This window comes from Urocitellus parryii, chromosome 1 (assembly GCF_045843805.1).
Source record: "Urocitellus parryii isolate mUroPar1 chromosome 1, mUroPar1.hap1, whole genome shotgun sequence".
NCBI classification, from domain to species: Eukaryota; Metazoa; Chordata; class Mammalia; order Rodentia; family Sciuridae; genus Urocitellus; species Urocitellus parryii.
Genome location: NC_135531.1, coordinates 147,278,800 through 147,298,930, shown reverse-complemented (window position 1 = coordinate 147,298,930; position 20,131 = coordinate 147,278,800). Strand labels below are relative to the sequence as shown.

At 37.1% G+C, this 20,131-nt stretch overlaps 1 protein-coding gene across 5 annotated transcripts in view; it reads left to right on the top strand.

The window, feature by feature from the left end:
- Positions 1-20,131, top strand: part of LOC113187525 (PWWP domain-containing protein 2A) — a 36,882-nt gene that overhangs the window by 5,935 nt on the left and 10,816 nt on the right. For 2 of the 5 annotated variants that reach the window (XM_077797654.1, XM_077797644.1), the window contains exon 2: positions 15,210-16,171. In XM_077797654.1, the coding sequence (XP_077653780.1) occupies positions 15,210-16,171 (962 nt within the window). Of the gene's footprint in view, positions 1-15,209; positions 16,905-20,131 lie in introns of all 5 variants that reach the window. The other 3 variants (XM_077797641.1, XM_077797639.1, XM_077797647.1) reach the window with 2 other exon arrangements.

Here is a 20,131-nt window from a genome sequence, read left to right as displayed (position 1 = left end):
ATACTACCATTCACATTTAAAATAATAGCAACAATTCCTTTATATCATTAAACTTCTAGTTAGTGTTAAAATGTCATAAACAGTCTCAAAATGAACATCTCAATTTTTTTTTTTAAGTTGTAGGTGAACACAATACCTTTATTTTATGTGGTGCTGAGGATCAAACCCAGTTCCTCACATGTGCTAGGAGAATGCTCTACCACTGAGCCACAACCCCAGCCCCAAGATTGTTTACGTTTTGTTCAAATTAGGATCCCAGAAAGTCTTATAGAATTTTCTACATTTTGGATTTTTTGTTTCTTGATTGCATACCCTCAGATGCAAATATCAAATATTCCTTTTTTTTTTTCTTTGTACTAGGGATTGAACCCCCAGGGGTGCTTTACCACTGAGTTAACATCCCCAGCCCTTTTTGATTTCTCACTTAGTTACTGTACTGATCTTTTTTTTTTTTTTTAATATTTATTTTTTTAGGTGTAGATGGACACAACACAATGCCTTTGTTTTTATGTGGTGCTGGGGATCGAACCCCGGCCGGGTCCCGCCTGTGCTAGGCGAGCGCACTGCCGCTGAGTCACAATCCCAGCCCAACTGTACTATCTTTAACTTGCAATCCTCCTGTCTCAACCTCCCAAGTTGCTGGGATTGCAAGTGTGCACCATCCCACCTGGCCTGGTGATGTAAACGTTCTTTTACCACAGTAGCAAACTGAAAGGGCAGCAATCTCAGTCCTCCCATCCCTGTTTTTGAAAGCCACTGTTCCTTTGTTTTAGGGTAGTAGAAATGATTATGGATATCTTTTATCTGCCTGCAAACTTTTAGACTTGTTGCTTAAACACAGCTCTAACTTTAGCAATTCCAAGCATAGAAATATTTAACCAGTCATGATTATCTGCAAAAGGTAAAAACTTCAGTTCTGGCTTCTAAAAAGGTAGTTTCTCACCTGTTCAATCCATGTCTGAAGGGACATTATTTACTAAGATCAATAGCTTCTCTGTACACATTATTCTGCTTATTAGTCCCATCTTAAATAGTTAAAAAGCAAATTTGAACCCTGAAAAATCTTTCTGAAACTATTTTTTTTACCTGACATGAATTAAAGAATCATGAAGTACATATTTTGTGTTTAAAAATGCTTGTGCATTTTAATTCTTTGGCACATGCATATTAAAGGTTATAGCTAGTTGTGTTTCAGAACTGATCATTTTACAAATAACTATATTGACTTTGTGTATGTGTGGGTACCATTTGCATTAGAAAGAACTGAGAAAACTTCAGATTTCACTGTCTAGGTTCTTAAAATTATTTGTAGAAAATTTACTTTTTAAAGGAAATATAAACCAAGACAATGATTTCTTTTCTTTGCAGAGACCATGAACGTATGGTGCAATAGCTCTACTTTTGGTGGGAAAAATATACAGCCATTCTGGTGAAGCAGTGAGTAGTGGTATCAGTAGCTTATATTAAAGTGTCCAGGTTGAGAATTTAGGTCCTCGAGTATATGCTTGAATGATTGTCTTGAGTTGTACATATTTAAAACACTTAAGTATTTTGCCTGTGATTATTCTACTTAAATCTCAGATGTCAATAAAGGGCTCCCACAATAAAATAGCAGAGTCAAGTGCCAGTCACTTTCTGATCTAGACAATCTAGGATGGTCCCCTGTGCTGTATCAGAGTTCTTCCATTGTATGTTGCAGTAATCTGATTTTTTTCTTTTGGAAGTGATTAGTTGTTGGGCATTAAAAATCTAGTTTAAATCTAAGAGCAGAGACTTCTGGTATTAACAAAAAGTTTTATAAATATATTTTATGTGCTAGTTAACTAAATATATCATATACAAACTATGCCAGTCATGTTTTATTGGATCTGATGTTTCTGATGAATTTAATTTTCTGCCTTTACGTGTAAATAAGACCATACTTTGTACTGTTTTAAAGTAAAGCTCTTGATAACACTGCACATGATCTTCCTAAGATCAACTTATCTTTGTGTGCTATTAAAAAATTCATATGTGCTTATGTTGACTGTTATGGCTAATTTCCTATTGATAAAAAATGAAAGATATTCTTAGTTATTTGTGCCTATGAAGTACATCATCATTTCTTGTTGGTCCTGTTCTCCCTAAATTCCCCAATTAATTCAGACACACATTACCCGTAGAACAGAAACTGGCTGGGCAGATCTTAGAAGAGCATGAGTAGAGGTTAAGTGAATTTTTGGGTAAATTTGTATAAGATGAATTTGCCAAGTACGTTTGGGCAGTTGTCTTCAAAACAAATGTGCATAGATTTCTGAGCTCCATTCTACCAGTTTGCTTTTTTTTTTTTTTTTTGATACCTAGTGCACGCACTCTCTGAGCTACATCCCCAGCCCTTTTTATTCTGAGAGGGTCTTGTTCAGTTGCCCAGGCTGACCTGGAACTTGTGATCCTCTTGCCTCATGTACCTGAGTAGCTAGGATTATAAGTATATGCCACCACACTTGGTGAAAGATAAATTTCTTTTTTCTTTTGTTAAATATTTTTTAAATTGTTGATGGACTTTTACTTTAATTTAATTTATATGTGGTGCTGAGAATCAAACCCAGTGCCTCACACATGTTAGGCAAGTGCTCTATCCTACCACTGAGCCACAACCCCAACCCAAGATAAATTTCTTAAACATGTTTTAAGGAGTTACTGGTTAATTTAGAATGGAACATAATCATAAGCCATGCAATGCATGTGGAGATGTGCAGAGTGGTGGCAGATCCAGGTTCTTATTGTAGACCTGGTTATTAAACTTGCAAATTGTTTTTCAAATTTGGTTGCCCAATGAAAGTTTAAGTAGTCCATATTTTTATCTTTTTCCTTGAACTAATTTATAAAGTTGTCTTATTATGACAGTATGTTTTAGCCTTTTAAAACTCATACTTTCTTTATACTCTTACTATCTAAAAAGTTTACCAAGCTTTACTTTTCATATTAAATAGTAGCTACTGTGTATTTCTATGTTAGACTCATTTCTTTGTTAGACTCTGTGCCAGGTACTTTGTATACATTGTTTCATTTAGCCCTGGAAATTTGAATCAGTAAATTTTGTTAATACCTATATTAATACTCATTTCACAGATAAAGACAGGTTCAGATTAAGTAACTTCCTATAACTGTAAAAGGCAGATATTAATAGGAATATCCAGAATTCTATCCCCCCCCCCTTTTTTTAGTGGTACTGGCATTGAACCAGGCACTCTACCACTGAACTATATCCCATTACCTCTATATTTTATTTCTTGTTTTTGAAATCCTTTTGCCTCAGACTCCCAACCCAGCCTCCTAAGTAGTTGGGGTTACAGGTGTGTCCCATTGTGCCTGGCCTCATGTCTGACAAGTTTATCTGCAATTCTATAATCCACAAAGCTTTGAAAACTAAACTTTTTGATACTTTTTTTTTTTTCTTTTGGTGCCAGGGATTGAACATAGAGGCATTTTACCACTGAGCCACATCCCTAGCCCTTTTTATTTTTTATTTTGAGATAGGATCTTGCTAAATTGTTAATAGTCTCACTAAGCTGGCCTCAAATTTGTGATCTTCCTGCCTCAGCCTCCCAAGCTGCTGGGATTACAGGCGTGTAGCCTGGCCTTTTTTTACTTTTTTTTGGTACCGGGGATTGATCTCAGGCACTTGACCACTGAGCCACATCCCAGCCCTATTTTTTGTATTTTATTTAGAGGCAGGGTCTTACTGAGTTGCTTAGTGTTGCTTTTACTGAGGCTGACTTTGAATTCGAAGTCCTTCTGCCTCAGCATCCCAAGCTGTTGGGATTACCTTGTCCAGCTTTTTGGTTACTTTTTGATGGCAAAACCTAACCTGACCTAAGATGATGTGAGGGTTTTTTTTTTTTTTTTTTAAATCCATTTAATCATCCCATTTAGTGTGAACGTGCTTTTATTTTATTTCACTGCTGAAACATTAATATATTTATGGTGGTGCTTTATTATCTTAAAACATGGCATAGTCTGAGTTCTGAAGCTTGTTTGTCTCCACAGCATTCAGAAAGGAGCATGCAGACCCATTAGTGCCTCTGCTTCCTTAGTGGAAAAGTGGAGGTGGAGGAGAGAGGAGGCTAAATAACTTGATGAGATAAGAGGCAGTAGTAAAGAACCTGACTTTGGGCCTACTGCCGGAATTCATATCCCAGCTCTACTGTTCACCAGAGGTGTGATCTTGGGAAGATTGTTTACTCTCTCTGCTTTGGTTTTCTCGACTATAAAATGGGGGCAGAAAGCTGGGTATTGTGGGACACCCTGTAGTTCCAGCTATTCTGGAGGCTTAGGCAAGAGGGTTTCTTGAGTCCGGGAGTTTGGGGCCAGTGTGGGCAACATAGCAAGACCCCACCTCTTTAAAAAAAGGAAAAGGAAAAAAAAAATGCTGGGGCCTAACTCTGTAGTAGGACTCCTGCTTAGTGTGTATGAGGCTCTGAGTTTAATCCCTAGCACTACACACACACATCAAGTGAGGATAGTAGTAATACTTTACTAATGGGGTTGCTGTTATGATTTAAACCAATTATTGTAAACGTTTATTTAGAATAGTGCCTGACATATAGTAACTGCCATATCGTTAACATTGTTACTTTATAAAGTAGGTATTAAGTAGCAGAACTAGGGTGAATGACAAGTCACTTAATAAGGGTTGGCTTGAATGTCCATTCAGCCTAAACCCAGTGATACTGTGGCCTACAGAATAAATCCACATCTTTCAAATACTTTGAAAAGACTTGTAGAAGCTTTGGATAGTATTAGGGTAACACAACTTTCCTCTTTTAATAAGGAAGGATGTCTCTCTGATATGCCAATGCAAACACACAATAAGGTGGGTAGGGAACAATAGGAGTTAGTTGGATTAGACAAAGAGAATGAAGGGAAGGAAGGGGTATGGGAATAGGAAAGAATAAATCGGATATCATTGTCTATGTCCATTATGAATATATGACCAGTGTAACTCCACATCATGTACAGCCACAGAATGGGATCCTAATAAGTTATACTACATGTGTGTGTAGTAGGCAAGATAAACTCTACTATAATGTATATTTTAAAAAAACAAGTAATAAATAAATTATTGTCACTATAAAAAAATAAGGAAAGATGACGTGTGTTTTATTAGGGATGAGATAACAGTGGACTTCACAATGGAGGGTGGAAGTGTTTCCCAATCTTTTTTTTCCACTAACATTTTGGGGCAGATGGTTTATGAGGAAATTATAGGCTTTGTCATGAAGAGAAGGTTACAGTCTCATTAGGGAAATTTAATCCTTCCTATGTACTCTTTAAACTAATTGAAAAAGGCTCACCTTTGAGAAGGATCTATTTCAAAGTGAGGGAAAGCAAGATAGTTTTGAGCACTTTGTACTCAGTAAACGATAGGATCAGACTAATGTAGATGAGTTTAAGGTTTTTAACAAAGTGAAATAGACGCTTGTGCTCATATTACTATAGAACAGTCAGAAGCCTTCAGTGGCTTCATCTTGTTAAGGAACCAGTGATTTTATTTTTGGGTACTGGGTATTGAACCTAAGGGTGCTTTAACCACTGAGCCACTTATCCAGCCCTTTGTCTTATTTTTTTTTTGAGACAGAGTCTTGTCAAGTTGTTTAGGGCCCTACTGAATTGCTGAGGCTGGGTTATAACTTGTGATCCTCCTGCCTCAGCCTCCTAAGTTGCTGAGATTACAGGCAGAACCCCCTGTGCACGGCAAGAGACTAGTTATTATTCTCAGTCAACCACACACCTAGCCCCCTCCTAGAGACACATACTCTAACCAACATCCTCTCTCTCCAGGAGGATTCCCTTAATCGCTTTTTTATGCCTCTGAATCCTTAACAGCCTTTAAAAAAGGGTAAACAGACCACCATTTACCATTCCTTGTTTTCCTTTTTTTTTGGTTGGGGGGGGCATTTAACTCAGGGGGTGCTTAACCATTGAGCCATATCCCTAACTCTTTTATTGTTTTATTTTGAGACAGGATCTCACCAAGTTGCTGAGGCTGGCCTTGAATTTTTGATCCTCTTGCTTTAGCTTCCTTGCTGGGATTACACCCATGTTCCACTATGCCCAGGATGTCTTAATCTGCTTGGGCTCTTCTAGGTCCTTTTGCCTGTTAAATCCATTTTCTAATCATCAATGCAGAGTGATTTCTTTCCCTCTGGTTTGTAACTTAATTTGACAATGACTTACTGCTTCAGTTTTCACCTATTATAAAGCTGGTTCCTAGGTCTAGGACTGTTTTATACTATCAGACCAATTCACATACTTTGTTAATTTATTTTGCAGTGTGGGGAATTCAACCCAAGGCCTCATACATGCTAGGCAAGCTCTCTACCACTGAACTACAACTCCAGCCACAACATACCAGTTTTTGAGTACATATGTGATTAGTGGTCCATGAGATGAATTTCTGGGCATTTACACTTAAGTAGAACAAAAATTTTTTTAATAGATTTTCTTTGCTTAAAAGTTGGTGGAACTGGCTGGGTGTGGGATTCTTAAAGTACTGTTTTTTATTTGTTTTGGATGGTGCTGAGGATTGAACTTAGGGCCTCACATATGCTATGAATATGTTCTTATCACTGAGCTACACACTTAAGCTCCTCTAATTAAATTAGGTTATTCTCACAAACATTTCAGTACCAATTTTGTATTTTACAATATAGCTGTCTCAAAATGGTTTCCAAAATCTTGGCAACTTGTTGCCTTAGAGTCATTTGCACATCCATAGTCATAGCATTATTCACGATAGCCAAAAGTAGAAGCAACTTGACTTCTAGATATTCATTAAGTATCTGTTTCACCTACACAAAAGATAAAATACTTAAAAAATATTTTGTAGTTGTTGACCTTTATTTTATTTATTTATATGTGGTGCTGAGAATCGAACCCAGTGCCTCACATGTGCTAGGCAAGCACTCTACCACTGAGCCACAACCCCAGCCCCAAGATAAATACTTTTAATGGACTTACGTTCAAGTCTACATATAACTGGCCTCTTATTTTTAATGGAGACCAAAGCTTTTAGGACCTGTTAATAACCCTCTTCTTTCTGCCACATTGAGAAAATTGGATCGTGAAGAACAGGCATATAGAAACTATGAAATGGTATAGTCATATATTTTCAAATCTATGAAATGCTGGTATATGTAGTCTACCATGTTTATTTCCTCATTTTCTCTAGAAATTAAAGGTTATTTAGGGTTAAAATTAAAATCAACACATAATAAAGTTTAATTTAAAATAAGATACAATAAAGAGACTTCACTATAGTAAAAAATTATTCTGTGAGTTACTGAAATTGGAAAACAATGTGGTATGGGACATACTAAACATGTGTCACCTAAGTGGATTAATATGAGCACAGTGGTCTCAGGGCTTGTCCATTTTTGTAGCATGAGACATGATTTCCTTTTTTAAATTTCCTTTTTGAGGATGAAAATAGCACACTATGTGTGTGTGTGTATACATATTCTTATGTATATATATATATATATATATATGCATGATACATATATATGTATGTACATATTTCATATTTTGTCTCTTCATTTGCTAGTGGACACTTGGGTTGCTTCTACTTTTGGCTATTGTGAATAATGCTGCTATGACAATGGATGTGTAAGTATTTCTTAGAGATCTTCCTTTCAATTGTTATAGATACATATAGCCAGAAATGGGATTGCTGGATTATATAGCAGTTGTGTTTTTTATTTCTGAAGAAATAGGTGTGCATTTTGGTAAGATTTTATATTGCATTTAGTTGAATATTAATTTCATTTTTTCTGGATTAAGTTTTGACATAATAATTTGTCATCACAAGGACATGAAATATGAATCAAAGTAAGCTTACTTCATAGTTTCCCCTTTTTAATGATTTAACCTATTGCTAATTGTAAGGATAGGTAGTTTCTAAAAGCATCTGCTTGAAATAAATCTGCATATTATTTTTTAAGGGGTTAGTTGCATACAGTTTTTTCCTATAGCAGAAAGGATTTCATTTTGTCTCCTGCTAATCTTCTGGGAGGGAAGTCTTGTCTAGCCAGAGCACTAGGGCCTATCACAACTAACCCTCCTGAATTTTTTCCTGAGCCTTTAATTCCTTGGAATTTCTCTTTGCTTGCTTAAAGTTTGTAATACCTTTGCTTTTGTATTTCTTTATTTTTAGTGTGAAATATATTAAAAAGATCCCCTTTTACAGTTGCAGCTTGGCAAAAAGAATTGGAGGGAAGAAAATGAGAATCAGTTGTGCATTCTTAAACTGTTGTAAACAGGAAGGAAAAGAATATAATCCTAGGTCAGAGATGAGTTGATTGAGTTTGCTGTGAAGTTCATGCTGATGAACCCTGATCAGCATTAAAAAAACAAACAAAAAAACCTTTCAAATTAAGAGGTAAGAATTATAAATATGTCTGACTAAAATGGGTAGTTTTTGGTAAACATTTTAGTTATGTTTTAAGTACTCCTTTGAAAAAGGAATTTGGATAATGGTTATGAGCTTACCCCAAGAAGCCACACACATACTTAAGTATAAGATTGTTTGCTAGGGCTGGAATTGTGGCTCAGTGGTAGTGCGCTTGCCTAGCATGCGTGACACACTGGGTTTGATTCTCAGCACCACATACAAATAAATAAAATAAAGATCCATCAACAACTCAAAAAAAAAAAAAGATTGATTGGTAGTCCTAGAAATCTTGAGCAAATACAACTTATATAAAGCTTGTTAGTAGGAGAATAAAGACTGATTCTTTGGTCAAGGCTAAAATAATCACAAAATTCAGACATCTTAAATGGAATACAAATACTAGAAAACATTTTCATATTTCCTATAATAGTCACATTTTTGGATTTGACCTAAATCCTCTACATTTACATCTTCAGTTTTATCATTGCATTAGGCTGAGATTTTTTTTTTTTTTTTTTGTACTGAGGATTGAACCCAGAGGCAATTTACCACTGAGATCTATCTGAGTCCTTTTTATTTTTTATGTTAAGAGTCTCCCCAAGTTGCCCAGGCTGGCCTCTAACTTGTGATCCTATTGCCACAGTTTCCCAGTTTTTAGCTAAGTATGGAACTCAGGGGTGATTTACCACTGAGCTACATCTCTAGCCCTTGTTTATTTGTTGTTTTGAGACAGGGGGCCTCAGAATTTCGATCCTCCCAAGTTGCTGGAATTATAGACATGTGTCACTGTACCTGTCACAGCCAAGATTCAAGATGAGATTTAAGATTCCTTTTTTTGGTACCTGGTATTAAATCTTTGGGGTGCTTAACCATTAAGCCACATTCCTAGCCCTTTTTTATTTTTTGAGACAGGGCCTTGCTAAATTGCTTAAATTGCTTGCCTTGCTAATTTGCTAAGGCTGGCCTTGAATTTGCCAGCCTCCTGTCAGTGGTATTACAGGCCATGTGCCACTATGCCTAGCTCTGAAAATACTTTTTATTTTTTTTTTAATAGTGATATCTCTTGCCTTCACACAGAGTAATTATTAAACCCCAGGATTCTCTTCCCTCAAAATTTTGGCATTCCTCACTCTTAATTTATTTGGAAGGTAACTATTTAAAAAAAAAATTTGTAGGGTGGAGTCTTACTTTGTTACTCAAGATGGTATTAACCTCCTGGGCTTGAGCAGTTCTCCCGTCTCAGTCTCCTGAGCAGCTGGGACTACAGCACAGACCACAGTGGTTGGTAGACCTTTGTACGCATTGGCAAGTGGACTATCTCTGAGCTATGCCCTCAGTCCTTTTTTGCTTTTCTTTTTGTTTTACTGGGGATTGAAACCAGGGCCCACACCTGTAATCCCAATGATTTGGGAGGCTGAGATTGGAGGATTTAAGTTCTAGACTAGCCTCAGCAACTTTGTGAGACTCTGTCTCAAAATAAAAAATAAAAATGGTTGGGGATGGGCATGCAGCTTAGTGGTAAAGCAATCTCTGGTTAGATTCCAAGTAGCCAAAAACAAAATCAAAAAGAAAAACAAAACAACTTTATTTAAAAACAATTACAGATTCAAAGAAGTTGTGAAGATAGGGTAGAGAGGTCTCTTGCACCTTCACCTAGTTTTCCCCACAAGTCATTTTAATGTTTTTACAGTGCCTGGGATTAAACCCAGGGCCTTACTCATATTATGCAAATGCTCTGTCACTGAGTGTGTCCCCAGCCCTTTTTAAAATTTTGAGACATGGTCTTGCTAAGTTGCCAGGCTGCTCTTGAACTTTCGATCCTCCCTACTTCAGCCCTGCCCCACAGAAGCTGGGATTACCAGCTAGAATTTTTTTGGTTTTGGTTCTGGGGATTCAGTGAACCCAGGAGCTTATATGTGCTAAGTGCATGCCTTACCACTGATCTTTACCCCTGGCCCAGAATTTTGGGGTAGTAAAAAAGACTGAAAATGGGTAAGGGTTAGAATAAGTCACTAAAACATTAGTGTGCTGCACAATGGAGTAGGGAAGGAAAGTGACACAGTTGGTGTCAGTTCTTAAGAAGTTCTTTTAGGAAAAGCTTAAGCAGGTTAAAGGTGGTAGCACACACCTAAAATCCCAGCTACTTGGTAGGCTAAAGCAGGAGGATCATAAGTTGAAGGCCAGCTTAAGCAATTTAGTAAGACCCTGTCTCAAAATAAAACGGACTGAGGATGTAGTAGCTCAGTGGTGGAGCAATTGCCTATCATGTGTGAGGACCTGGGTTCATCCCCATACTGTAAAATTTTTAAAAATTAAAAAAATAAAGGGCTAGGGAATGTAGCTCAGTGGTCAAGTGCCTCTGGGTTCAAACCCAGTACCACAGGGGAAAAAAAAGCCCAAGCAAGGGACACCATTCAGCCTTTCAGCTCTCCATTTGCTCAGTAAACATTGACATGGAAAACATTGACATGGAACGTAGATGTCTCTACCTTAGAAAGAGCTCTAAAGCAAGGTACTTGCTAAAAATTTAGATCTTGGGTTCATTGTAGGAGAGTCTTATGTTTCAGCTTAGGAGTCTCCGTTTTTCAAATATTCCAGGGTGTTGTGATGAAGATTTTCACTGACTGTTCTTGAGAAGTTAGTATTTAGAATTTTAAAGAGACAAGTATTTTTGCTAATTTACATTTGTAGGTTAGTGGCTTTTAAACTTTGTGTACAGTAGCCCACATTGAATCCAGGGCCTCATGCATGCTTGGCAAATATTCTATCACTGAGCTTCAGCCCCAGCCTTTTCCATTTCATTTTTATTTTTGAGACAAGTTGTTCAGGCTGGCCTCAAACTTTCTCTTGCCTCAGTCTCCAGAGTAGCTGGGATTATAGGCATGAGCCACTGTGCCCTCTGACTTTCACATTTTGGAGCATAGTGACATAGTGACATCTAGATTCTTACACACACACACACACACACACACAAACACACACACACACGTGCGCGCGAAAATATTCACTGCAGTTGTGGACATTTACTCTTGCTGTTCTTAAATGCTGGCTTTATTTTTATCATAGCATGACCCTGAATTGATACCACAGCCAATGTCTCTATCCTCAGTTTGATAACGCTGTTCTAGATAGTTAAGTGATGTCCGTGTAAGGTTGGTGGCACAATTACTCATGATTACTGAGATGGAAAGATGATGTGTGATTCTACCTTTTCCCTTTGTTTTTTTTTTTGGGGGGGAGGGGAACCTTTTATTATTATTTAAAAATATTTTTCTGCTTTGCTAGTCATTCACTATCCTGAGTTACCAGTTTGGGTCCTTTTTCTTTTTTTCATTTTAGTAGCCTCTAATTTCCATTCATCATTACGTAATTAAGTGCGTCCTCTGTTATTAGAAACATTTTGAGGGCTAAGGGTGTAGCTCAGTGATACAATGCTTATGTGTGAACACCTGGGTTCGATCTCTAGCATGGCATACAAAACCAAACAGAAAACACTTCATGTTTGAGTAGTTTATATGCTTATGGGGGAAAGGCAAAGAGAAAACCAATCCAGGTGAGAACTATTAATGTTCTCATTGAATTCCACAGGATAAATAAATCAAGATTCCACAGCATTTTTTTTTGTACCTGGGATTTAACCTAGGGGTGCTTAATTTTTTTTTTCTTTTTTTTTTATTTTGAGACAGGCTCCCACTAAGTTGGTTAGAACTTGCTAAGTTGCTGAGGCTGACTTTGAATTTGTGATCTTCCTGCATCAGCCTCCTGGGTTGTTGGGATTATAGGTGTGCATCACCACGTTCAGCTCACGGCTTTCTTGATATAACCAGCTTTAAAGTAATTAGCTGGGGTCGTGCTCACATTGAGAGTATGTATATATTTCTTTACATATTTTCACTTATTTTTTTGTAGTGCTGGGAATCAGTCCCAGGGCCTTGTGCATACTAGGCAAGAGCTCTACCACTAAGCTTCACCTTCAGCCCCGACATGGGGAATATAAATTCAAGATATGAGGAGGGGGCTGAAAGCAGTGGCATATACTTGTAATCCTGCTAGAGAGACCAAGGCAGAAAGATCCGAATCTTGACGCCAGCCTGGGCAACATGAAACTGACTCAGAATTAACTAAATAAATAAATTAATTTAAAATAGTACTGGGGATAAATCTCAGTGGTATAGTACCCTGGGTTTAATCCTCAATATGAATGGGTGGAGGGGCATATGAGGAGATTCCTAAACTCCACTGTTAGCAATGCTAAGAAAAGTGGCTAATGTTTATTGACCTTGAATCCATTTTTTTGGTGGGGAGGGTACTGGGAATTGAACCAAGCAGTACTAATACCACTGAGCTACATCCCCACTTTTTCTGTCTTTTTAATTTTGAAATAGGGTCTTGCTAAGTTGTCCAGGCTGGCTTTGAACTTTGATTCTTCCTGCTTCAGCCTCCTGAGTCCCCGGAATTACAGGTTTGCACAGCATACCTGTATCTATATTGTCATTTAAAAAAAAAAATGTAAGAACACCTGTATGTAGAAAAGGTTAAATGCTCAATCAATGAGTCAGGAAGCAAGCAGTTATCAGATGCTATGCTAGATTAAAAAGCAACTTTCTACAAAGTCAAATATAGTTGAGGAGAGTGCCTTTCCATTTTGAACTAGCCCAGACCCATGCTTGTAATACTGTTGGTGAAAAAAAATGCTTTTCTTTTCTTTCTTTCTTTTTTTTTTATGGTTTGTAAGTATTTGCTGTTAATTTGTTGGTTTGAGGTAGCCAAGACTCTTCTAAAGACTTTTAAGAAGAAAAATATTAAAATTGGATACCTGCTCTGTGTTGGCTCTGTTTAAATCCCTGCCCGGGCTGGGGATGTGGCTCAAGTGGTAGCGCGCTCGCCTGGAATGCGTGCGGCCCGGGTTCGATCCTCAGCACCACATACAAACAAAGATGTTGTGTCCGCTGAGAACTAAAAAAAATAAATATTAAAAAAAAAAATAAATAAATCCCTGCCCTAGTTGTGTTACCCAGTTTCATGAATTTGTTTTCAACAAAGGAATTCTGAACCTTTTTGGGAGCATGAGAACATATTTTTAAGACTCTGAGTGCCAGACTTCAAAAAAAAAAAAAAAAACCAAAAACAAAACAGACATATATAACATTTGCATCTGATTGGAGGGATTCTGCCTCACTCACTACCTGAAGCCAGTCTAAGAACTGTTGCCTTATAGGACTGGCGTTAGAATCTTATTGTTAGGTACTGTTTGATCCAGTCAGTGCTTAAAATTAACATGTTTATATATATGCTAAAATTTTTGGTAGTGTGATTTAAGTTTTATGAGAAGGCAACTGAGTATGGCCAGTTTAAAGGTCAGGTTCTTGATAATTGAGCCCAGGCAAATTAAACCATAGTTATTTCTAGGTCTTCGGGAGAAGGAAATTTATTGACCCCAGTTTATTTGAAGCTGATAATTGTGAAGATTTTGTATTCTGGACCACTGCTTTGAAAATTGAGTGTCTAGGGGTTGGGGTTGTAGCTCGGTGTTAGAGCTCTTGGCTACCATGTGTGAGGCTCTGGGTTTGATCCTTAGCACCTCATAAAGATGAATACATAAAGGTATTGTTCATCTACAGCTAAAAAAAAAATAAAAATAAAGGGTCTGGATTAACTAGTATTAATACAAATGAAATAGACAAGAGTAGAAAAAAAGAATAAAGCAAACATATCATTGTGTATCACATAAGGTTCAGTATTTGCTGAAACTTTTGTGTATATTGTATATTTATGTATGTATACAATGTATACATACATAAATAGTGTGTATATTTATGTATACAATGTACACATGTATGCATGTGTAAATAATTTCTATATTGGGTTACAATCTGAAAATATCTGCTGATGGAGTAAGTATATGATTTTAAAAAAGCTTGAAAGCCACAAGTTGTGTACCTGTCTGTTTTGAAATTCCTTTGAGTATTTGAGTTCTTGGTAGTTTTGTGTTTGGGAGGTTGGAATTGTAGGCTTGAAAGAGTTAGGAGATAAGAATAAAGGAGCAACTTTTTTGTTTTTTGACCCTTTAATGATTCACCAATAAAGGTGAAACTAGATTTTACTTTTTTAGTATTTTTGAGTAGTTAAGAATGGATTTACTTTGTAAATCTTTTGAAAACTATTAACCAGAGGAAGATATATATTTATGTTGCAAAGTCCTATTTGTAAGTAGTTGAAGATGTTGCATGTAGTTCAGTGAATATAACACATGACATTGGATATCAGGTTGTTTGATAGTACATCCTTTTTAATTCAACACTGGAAAGGCCCATTTTAAGTGAAGTCAGCTATTCTATTGTTGCTTAGGGCAATCATTTGGAGTATTTCTGTTTATACCTAAAATGTAGGACCGAAGAAATGGAGGTTTTTGCTGGGCATGGTGGCGCATGCCTGTAATTGCAGTGGCTTGGGAGGCTGAGTCATGAGGATCTCGGGTTCAAAACCAGCCTCAGCAAAAGTGAGGTGCTGAGCAACTCCATGAGACCCTGTCTCTAAAGAAAGTACAACCGAGGATGTGGCTCAGTGGTCAGGTGCCCCTGAGATAATCCCCGGTACCCAAAAAAGCAGAAATGGAGGGTGGAAGGGGGTAGTCAGTAGATTTTTGTTTTATTTAAATATGAAATAGTTATAAGGAATAGTCATAAATAAACATGAAAGCTGTTTACATTTAAGCATTGAATTATAAATGTCAGCTTACTGGATTCTTTCTTTCTTTCTTTCTTTTCTTTCAAAGGTTTGGGCCCCATGGGATCCCTGTGACAGTATTTCCTAAAAGGGAATATAAGGATAAACCCGAAGCCAGGCAGCTCCAAAGTAATACATTCCAAGAAGGGACAGAAGTCAAGGGTGAAGTGAATGGTGCTGTTCCCAACGATCCTTCTGTCCCACCTCCTGAGCTGAGTTTGGCTGAAAGCCTGTGGACTTCCAAACCACCACCTCTCTTCCATGAAGGAGCACCTTATCCTCCCCCTTTGTTTATCAGGGACACATATAACCAATCAATACCTCAGCCTCCTCCTCGGAAAATTAAGCGACCCAAACGAAAAATGTACCGGGAAGAACCCACTTCAATAATGAATGCTATTAAACTACGACCCAGACAAGTCCTCTGTGATAAGTGTAAAAACAGTGTTGTTGCTGAAAAAAAGGAAATTAGAAAAGGTAGTAGTGCAAGTGACTCTTCTAAATATGAAGATAAAAAACGGAGAAATGAAAGTGTAGCTACTGTGAACAAAAAACTGAAAACTGACCATAAAGTGGATGGGAAAAACCAAAATGAAAGCCAGAGAAGAAATGCTGTGGTTAAGGTTTCAAATATTGCTCACAGCAGAGGCAGAGTAGTCAAAGTTTCTGCTCAGGCAAATACGTCAAAAGCTCAGTTAAGTACTAAAAAAGTGCTCCAGAGTAAGAACATGGATCATGCAAAAGCTCGGGAAGTATTGAAAATTGCCAAAGAAAAGGCACAAAAGAAGCAAAGTGAAACCTCTACTTCCAAAAATGCACATTCAAAAGTCCATTTCACTCGTCGATACCAGAATCCTAGCTCAGGTTCCCTTCCACCCCGGGTTCGTTTAAAACCACAGAGGTACAGGAATGAAGAAAATGACTCTTCTCTGAAGACAGGACTCGAGAAAATGCGGAGTGGCAAGATGGCACCCAAGCCCCAGTCTCGCTGCACCTCCACCCGCTCAGCAGGTGAGGCCCCTTCAGAAAATCAGAGTCCCTCAAAAGGCCCTGAAGAGGCCAGCAGTGGGGTTCAGGACACAAGTGAAGTGCCTGTACCTGGTGAGCAGGATGAACCACAGACACTGGGCAAAAAGGGCAGCAAAAGCAATATCTCTGTTTACATGACCCTAAATCACAAGAAATCTGACTCTTCCAGTGCTTCAGTGTGTAGCATTGATAGCACAGATGATTTGAAATCCTCCAACTCTGAGTGTAGCTCTTCTGAAAGCTTTGATTTTCCTCCAGGCAGTATGCATGTACCTTCCACCTCCTCCACTTCCTCCTCTTCAAAGGAAGAGAAAAAGCTCAGTAATTCCTTGAAAATGAAAATCTTTTCCAAAAACGTCTCTAAATGCGTCACACCAGATGGCAGGACCATATGTGTAGGGGACATTGTTTGGGCCAAGATATATGGCTTCCCTTGGTGGCCAGCCCGTATTCTTACTATAACTGTGAGCCGGAAAGATAACGGCCTTTTAGTCCGACAGGAGGCCCGTATTTCGTGGTTTGGGTCTCCAACAACATCTTTCCTTGCTCTTTCGCAACTCTCCCCCTTTTTAGAAAACTTCCAGTCACGCTTTAATAAGAAGAGAAAGGGCCTGTATCGCAAGGCTATCACAGAGGCGGCTAAGGCTGCCAAGCAGCTGACCCCTGAAGTGCGGGCTCTGTTGACACAGTTTGAAACGTGAACATGGACAGTAAGGTAGGCAAGAACCCTTGGAAAGCACCACAGATTTTCTAGTCTAGCTAGGAATAATTTCTACAAAATAGCTTGGCCAAATTGGAGAGAAAAATTGCACTCAGTTGGCTGACTTTTTATACTACCTTATAGCCATTTTTAGACTGAGAAGCTTAAACTGAACATGCAATCAAATTTTGTCTTCAGGAAGTGAGATTTTAGCAGTATTTTCCAATTTTGAAATCTAAAAACATCCCAAGGCATAGAAGCCATAGCCTCAACTGAAACTGAATTTTTTCAGGGACTGTTAATTGCTATTTGTACTATTACTGTATATATATCTTCACATATATATAACATTGCCTGTCACTATGTGACATAGGTTGCGTATTTGGGATTTAGTAAGGGCTGGTGACCTGGGGGCACATTGTGGATATTTAATGACTACTATTTTTTTTTTTAAACTAAAGAAAATTAGTCTTTCTATGGTCATAATGGTATAAAAGTTTGATATTTGGGTGTTTGACAAACTGAGATGCTTGCTTTGACAAACTGAATGCTTGCTATTCAGTGACATGCTGGGGAAGTAGCCCAGTATTTGGGATTAAAACTGTCAAGACTGGACAGGTTTGAGTCATTGTTCTCCTTTGTGCAGTGGGGATATAGCAGACTTTCAAGCTTCTGGTTTGGGAGCTTAGATAGGTTTGGTTTTGGATATGTAAATAGTTGATTGCTAAATTTGGTCAGATTTCTCCTGACTGGCTGTTCCTAAATTCCTAGGATACGTCCCAGTAAATTACACTTTGTGAATTAATTGTCAAATGTGTAATTGTTGCATTTTGGATGTACCTAATTTGATAATTTAAAAAAATTTCCATTTAAGGTATCTGTTTGCAGGTCAGAAAATGAGAAAATGTAATTGTGTAATGCTCTGAAATGTAAAAAAAAAAAAAATACAAACAAGAAAACAAAACGAAAAAAATCTGTAAATAAAATCGACTAAATCCAAATTATTTGTGTGTGTTTCTCAAAAAGCTTTGAAATATTTCAAGATGGTTTGCCCTATCAGGGAATACATTATCTGAGAATAGGTGAAATTCAGATAAGAGATCAATCAGTACACTCTTAATGTGAGGTTTTATAGTCTGGAGGTCTGATGTGCTTCTAGATTTGATACTCCCCTCCCACCAAGTTCTCAAATGTATAGGTTTTAATATTTTCCTTTTTAGCCGTAATATTTCACTACATGCTTAGTTTCTAAGGAATTAGAACCAGTCTCATTTGGGGATTAGAACCAGTCTCTTTTCTGTTTGATCTTCTGCCTGAGGTGCCACTGCTTTTTGCTGGTAACTTACTTAGCTTGCTATTTTTCTAAATGTTCTATCTGTCCCTGAGATTTGATCTCTTATTTTGCAGTTTTAGCTTTGTACTGTTAGTGAAAAAATATATCTGATTGCCTCTGAAGGCAAGTTTATCCCAACATTTTAAAAGTTGCTTATAAGACTTGCATATAAATTTTAAGTGTGATATAATTTCAATTCAACACTTTTAGATACTTGAACCTTTAAAAGGGCAATTTTTCATGTATTTCTAAATAATCCAGTTTGAAATGTGTCAATTCAACACTTTTGGAAACTTGAACCTTTGAAAGGGCAATTTTTCATGTATGTCTAAATAATCCAGTTTTGAAATGTGTTAGTTACTATGAAATTAATAATGATTAATAGAGATTGGAGATCTATAGTCTCCTGTCAGCTTCCTTAAGGTCATGAACTTCTTTGATTAAGTACCAATTTTTGCAAAAGCAAGTATAATTTCTTCTGGGGAATTTTAGTCAATGCTTTTTGATTCTAATAAACACACAATTAAAAAAAAAGATTTCACTTTAAAAACATATTCTTTCCTGCAAACAGAAACAACTACTATAGAATTTTTTTATTATAACAGGTTGAAGGAAGTTCACAGTGTTGGAGAGGTTATAAAAATTATCTTTAAATATTTTCTGAGTATCTTTCAGATTATTGAACTTTTTCATTCAGGTATTTTTAAACGTTTGAATATAAAGACAAATTTAAACAAAAAAGTCAATTAAAGTATGTTATCTTAAGGCTTTGTAATGAACTGGGTTTTATCAGAATAGTGATTTTGAAAGTGGATTGCTAATACAGTCAGGTACTTTGACAAATATGCTTTTGTGGCTTAAACCATATTTGGTTTGTTTCAGAAGCCATGGGGAAAAAGAAGAAAAAACTCATGATTGTAGAGTACAAAACTAACATTCACTTTTGTAGTTTATACTATTGAGGAAAAGGCTGAGGCATAATAACAAATGTACATGATCTAGTTATGTCAAATAATCCCTCGATTTAAATTTACAGTCTGGTGTGTTTCACTATACCTCTCAGTAGGGAGGGACAAGTTTTAGAGAATTCCTGTAATCTTAAAATGCATATTCTAAACACTAATAATCCAATAGCTGATTATTAAAGTGTTGTATTCAAATAGAAATGTCTTAGATGAATCCAACCAGTATCTACTGCAGATGGAGATAGAGTTGAATTGGATAATTATAGCCATTTTTGCATTTCTGTTAGAAGTGCTAAAGGTGCTTTTTTCATGGAGATAATCCAACTGGATATTTTTTCCCTTTGAATAGAGAAAAAGTAGGGTTACATCAAGTTTCTAGTGGTCTAAGAGAAGTGGCCAAAACAAAGGATAAGCAAGGGGAGAAACACAGTGAAATCAGATCTTTGAAAACTCAGAAACCATAAAAAATTGAAAGCATCAGATTCCCACCCCCCCCTTTTTCCCTGAAACTTAGACCAGAAAGCTTCCTGGTCATTTTGAAAGGACATCTGCTCAACTCTCATTTACAGATGTGGAACCAGAAATGTAAAAGATGGGGAAACTAGGATTCACTAGTCTGTATGTCCTTAAGTGACTTTGATGGAAAAAATTTCTAAGTTGATAGTAATTGTAGCTCAGTACTAAGTATATGAATAGACAGGAATTTAGAGATGATACTTACTGTAGGCAAAGAACATGGGACCATATTAAAATCAACCATATTACATATCTTCATTTGTGGGTTTGGGCTTCTAAATTACAAACTATTAAATTGAATTTCAGCTGGGTGTCATGGTATGTGCTTATTATCCCAGCTACTTGGAAGGGTGAAGCAGGAGGATTGCAAGTTTTGAGGCCAGCCTAGGCACTTTAGTGAGACCCTGTTGTGAAAAGGGCTAGAGATG